At 31.5% G+C, this 5,144-nt stretch overlaps 1 protein-coding gene across 1 annotated transcript in view; it reads left to right on the plus strand.

Annotated features, from left to right (window-relative positions):
• Nucleotides 1-1,039, plus strand: part of LOC127739665 (endochitinase 2-like) — a 2,195-nt gene extending 1,156 nt beyond the window's left edge. Inside the window, exons 2-3 of the mRNA XM_052256139.1 lie at nt 38-194; nt 643-1,039. Coding sequence (XP_052112099.1) covers nt 38-194; nt 643-1,039 — 554 coding nt within the window. The remainder of the gene's footprint in view (nt 1-37; nt 195-642) is intronic.
• Nucleotides 1,040-5,144: the final 4,105 nt, after the last annotated feature.

The following is a 5,144-nucleotide window of genomic DNA, read 5'->3' on the forward strand; positions in this document are numbered from 1 at the left end:
CTGAGCTTTTTTTATTTAAATATAAATAAATATATAGGAGCAGCCGGATGGGCAAGTGCACCTGATGGACCATATGCTTGGGGATATTGCTTTCTGAAGGAAGTAAACCATGCCGATTATTGTTCTAATTCCAATGAGTGGCCATGTGCTCCTGGGAAACAATATTATGGAAGAGGACCAATCCAAATCTCTTAGTAAGTTTATTTACTATATGGACCGTACCAATCTTATTATTTTTTATTTTTTATTTTTAAATTTGGACTATCAAGTTAGATATATTATTGTCAAATATACAAAAATAATATTTAATTATTAGTATTTTTTTCTACCGTATTTCTTTAGTCCGATATGCTAATTATGAACTAATTTATCGTAGATCTAAATTATATTTAAAAGATTAATTAGGCAGGTTGAGTCAAAGAAGAGTTATTTCTACGAGTACTAGGCTAGAATTTAAATGATCATACCCTACTAAATGCTGTCTCCAATCCTTTGTTTAAGATTAGTAACAACTACTATATCATTTTGTCAAATAATTGTATTTAAAAAATAAAAGAGCAAATAACTTATGGTGTTTTACGTTGTTAATGTCACATGTTATACATGATGTTGCTAATAATCTTTTAAATTAATATCCTACAGCAACTTCAATTATGGGCCAGCGGGTAGAGCTATTGGTGTAGATCTTCTCAACAATCCTGATTTAGTAGCCCAAAATGCAATAATTTCATTCAAGACTGCCATATGGTTTTGGATGACTCCACAAGGTAAAAAGCCATCAAGCCATGATGTTATCACCGGAAGATGGACACCGTCCCATGCTGACAGGGCGGCTGGCCGGGTACCTGGATACGGCGTGATCACCAACATAATCAACGGTGGAGTTGAGTGTGGACATGGGTGGGATGCTAGGGTTGAAGATCGGATTGGATTTTACAAGAGATATTGTGGCATATTTGGAGTTAGCACAGGGGATAACTTAGATTGCTATAACCAAGCATCATTTGGCAATAGTTTGTTAATTAAGCAAGTTGTATAAGTAATAAACATTATCCGATCCGTGCTTTAATTTCAGTGTTTTTTGCAATAAAACCTAGTGTTGTCCATTGGGATTAGGGGTTATCATCAAGATTTTTTAATGTTCTATGTCATCTTTTGTACGAAATAAAGAGTTGTATCTTTTGTTTTTGTATTATTTGAAGAATAAATTTTTATAGTGATTCCTGAAATTTACGTAATTATTTAATTTACTTCTCGATGCCCTCATTTACTATAATAATGATCTCCCATATCAAATTTCGAGTACCATAATAATTTTTGAGGTCCTTTTCAGTTAATTCAGTTGTCGAAGTGCTAATATAGCTATTTTTTATCACGCTGAATTGTCTTTAACAACTAGCTGACGTAAATAAATTTTAATTAAATTCAATTTATTCCCTCTCCAATTATATAACCCTAAATCATTCCCAAATATTCAGACTGTATTTGTGACTATCTTACGGTTATTTTTGTTGTTTCAATTATTTACTATCATTTTTTATATCTTGCAACTTTGATGGACAAAATCAATTGTAGTGTCAAAAAAAACTATGAACAAATATCATTCATTCATATAGTTCATATAATACATTCATTACATAGATTGACTAACAATAAATTCTATTCACACTTTACATAACATCATTACAAAGAACACTATTATTAAAAATAGAATCAAAACAACGAACCAAATGAATAATAATTTTTTTTTACTCTTAACATCATTTTGCAATTTCCCAAGTCTCCATCAAAAAAAGTTCATTTTCAGTTTACCATTCTGACTATTAGGTTTTAGTTTTTCACCTTCCTCTTGTTCAATATTCACTCACACAAATAATCCACACCACTTATCTAAAATCAACCAAAAATTAAAAAATGCTTAAAAGAGGGGAAAGAACTAACAAATCAAGATAGAGAACTAACTTTTTTGCTTATATTATAATTAGAACAACAACAACAAAAATTTGTTTGGATTCGAATCTGTCCCAGATCACCACAAAATCGGATGAAAGCCACAACCACATCATTCCGGTGTAACACCCTACCACACTGAGCTTTATGCTTAAGTCGTAAAACAGAAGTGGTGTGATATTACGACCTCTAAAATAAGATGTGTACATATAATAGCAGAAAGATTATAATATACTAGGAGCCTTAAAGAACAGATGAAATAAAAGCGCAACGCTCAAAAAACTGTTGGGTATATTAGTATGAGAAGATGACAAAATCTTATATTTGTGTAGTGGTTTCAAGGCACGATTAGATCGCTTTCTTTAGAAAGATATTTGTCCCCACACTTAGTTGCTATAAGGTTGATGACAATACTCTCTCAAGATACAATGAAACCTAAGAATTTCTTAATTAGCAATAGTAAGAAATTCTCAACTCTCTTGAACAAAGAAAATCTCTTAATAGTTGATTAACATGTACACTTAGTACTTCATACCTGAAATAATGGACAAGGATTATTTATACATATTGCACATAGCAATTATGATTAGTTACGTATACAAATGGTTGTTTCTTTTCTATTGCCAATAGATACAATGTTTTGAACATATACAATTCTTAAAGAGTTGTGTCCCTTTAGCCAATAAACACAATGTTTTGAACATACACAATCCTTAAAAGGTTGTGTCCTTTCAACCAAATGGTACTAAATGGTTAGTGACCGTTTATTAATATTAATAATAATATTAACAATAATATCAACAATATTAATAATATTAATTAATCAAATTTGTAAATACCTTTCAGTCCCCTACTATTTACAAAATTTTAATGTCATACAAGTATATGCATAAAGAATGTGTCACTAAGATTAAACATTCTTTTAGTATAAATTTTAAAGTTCTAACGAAATAATAGGTGTCTAATCGATTAAACCTATACTCCATATGCTAGTACCAAAAATCACACACATTACTTATACCCTCCAAGTTCAAGAGTTTACAATTTTAAGCACTTATATGGCATTGTGCTCATTCTGGTTTCATGAATATTTACGAGAATAAAACCTCTAAAATTCTCGATTAGAGCGGCACCACTCTTATATTCATATAGGTAGAATCTTTTGATAGATAATATTATCATTCCATTAAGAGTTTAAATTCACCCTCCTAATTTATTGTAAATAGCACTAAATCCTATACCTTAGTGCTCCAATTGCTAAATAACTTGGTATTATCCATTAAACCTTGAAACTAGTGGTCTACTAGAATCAGGTTGGGTTCCCATCACTTAGCAATAATAGGTTTTAATCCCATTTTAGCAGTAGTTTCTTTAATTTTATTCCTTGACAAATCTTTAGTCAAAGGGTTTGCTAAATTTTCTTGAGATCTTACATAAGTGATGGTAATTACACCATCATCTATTAGTTGCCTCACAAATTCATGTCTCAAACTTATATGTTTAGACTTTCCATTATAAACCTTATTATATGCTCGAGACATGGTTGATTCACTATCACAAAAGATTGAAATGGCTGTCGTCTGCTGTGGCCACAACTTTATATCATATAACAAATTTCTTAACCATTCTGCTTCTTTACCTGCGGCTGATAAAGCTACAAACTCAGCCTCCATAGTAGAATGTGTAATACATGTTTGTTTCTTTGAGGCCCAACTTATTGCTCCACCACCTATGGTGAAAATCCATCCTGAAGTGAATTTGTTGTCACTAAGATTTATAATCCAACTTGCGTCGGAATAACCTTCTAAAACTGTGGGATAATCATTATAATGTAATTCCAAGTTTATGGTTTTTTTGAGATAACCAAGAACTCTTGTTATAGCTTTCCAATGTTGGTTGCTAGGCTTTCCTGTAAACCTTGATAATTTGCACACAGCAAATGCTATATCAGGTCTAGTACAATGCATTGCATACATTAAACTTCCTATAGCACTAGCATATTCTAATTGTGTTATAGGTCTTCCCATGTTTCCTTCTAATTTAAGATTAGGATCATACGGCGTATTGGATTCTTTAATTGTGAGATGATCAAACTTTTCCAATACCTTTTTGATATAATGAGATTGACTTAAAGTAAAGCCAACTTCAATCTTATGCACCTTGATTCCTAATATTGTATCAACTTCATTTGAATCCTTCATCTTGAATTTAGAAGTTAGATACTCCTTCGCTATACGAATTCCTTCTAAATTTGTTTCGATGATTAACATATCATCAACATATAAACAAATGATTACTCCATAATCTTTAGTAAATTTTGAGTAAATACATTTATCCGCACTATTATGTGAGAAGCCATTTGATAACACCACTGAATCAAACTTCTCATGCCATTGTTTAGGCGCTTGTTTTAGCCCATACAAAGACTTAATTAATTTGCAAACTTTCTTTTCATTTTCGGGTAGCACATAGCCTTCCGGTTGCTCCATATAAATTTCTTCATTAAGATCTCCATTTAGAAAGGCCGTTTTAACATCCATTTGATGTATATAAAGCTTATGTATAGATGCTAGTGCTATAAGAGCTCTAATAGAAGTCATTCTTGCCACAGGTGTGTAGGTATCAAAATATTCTAGACCTTCTTGTTGTCTAAACTCCTTGGCCACTAACCTTGCTTTAAAGGTTTGTAATGAACCATCAGTATTATACTTTCTTCTAAATACCCACTTACATCCTATAGGCTTTGATCCTGGAGGCAAATCAACCAAGACCCAAGTATTATTAGATAATATTGAGTCCATTTCATTATTTATTACTTCTTTCCAAAAAGCAGAATCCCTTGAAACCATAGCCTCTTTGAACGTTTGAGGATCACCCTCTATGTTCATCACAATAGGAATCTTGTTTGTTACAAAATTCTTAGTTCCTTCTACAAAAAAAAGTGATAGCCTAAGAAGAAATAAAATCTGGACCCAAGTCCTTTTCTTTTCTTACTCTCAAGCTCTTCTTTGGTTCAATCAACTTTTTGTCGCTTAGACGTTTATTATTTTGATTATTTATTTCTTGTAAAATATCAGTATCATTTTGGGGATACTCTGAATTAGAAGTTGAATCATTGATAAATTTATTTTCAATAAATTCTACTTCTCTTGATTCAACAACTACATTAGACACTAAGTCTAATATTCTATATG

Source organism: Arachis duranensis, unplaced genomic scaffold, assembly GCF_000817695.3.
Source record: "Arachis duranensis cultivar V14167 unplaced genomic scaffold, aradu.V14167.gnm2.J7QH unplaced_Scaffold_165934, whole genome shotgun sequence".
Taxonomy (NCBI): domain Eukaryota; kingdom Viridiplantae; phylum Streptophyta; class Magnoliopsida; order Fabales; family Fabaceae; genus Arachis; species Arachis duranensis.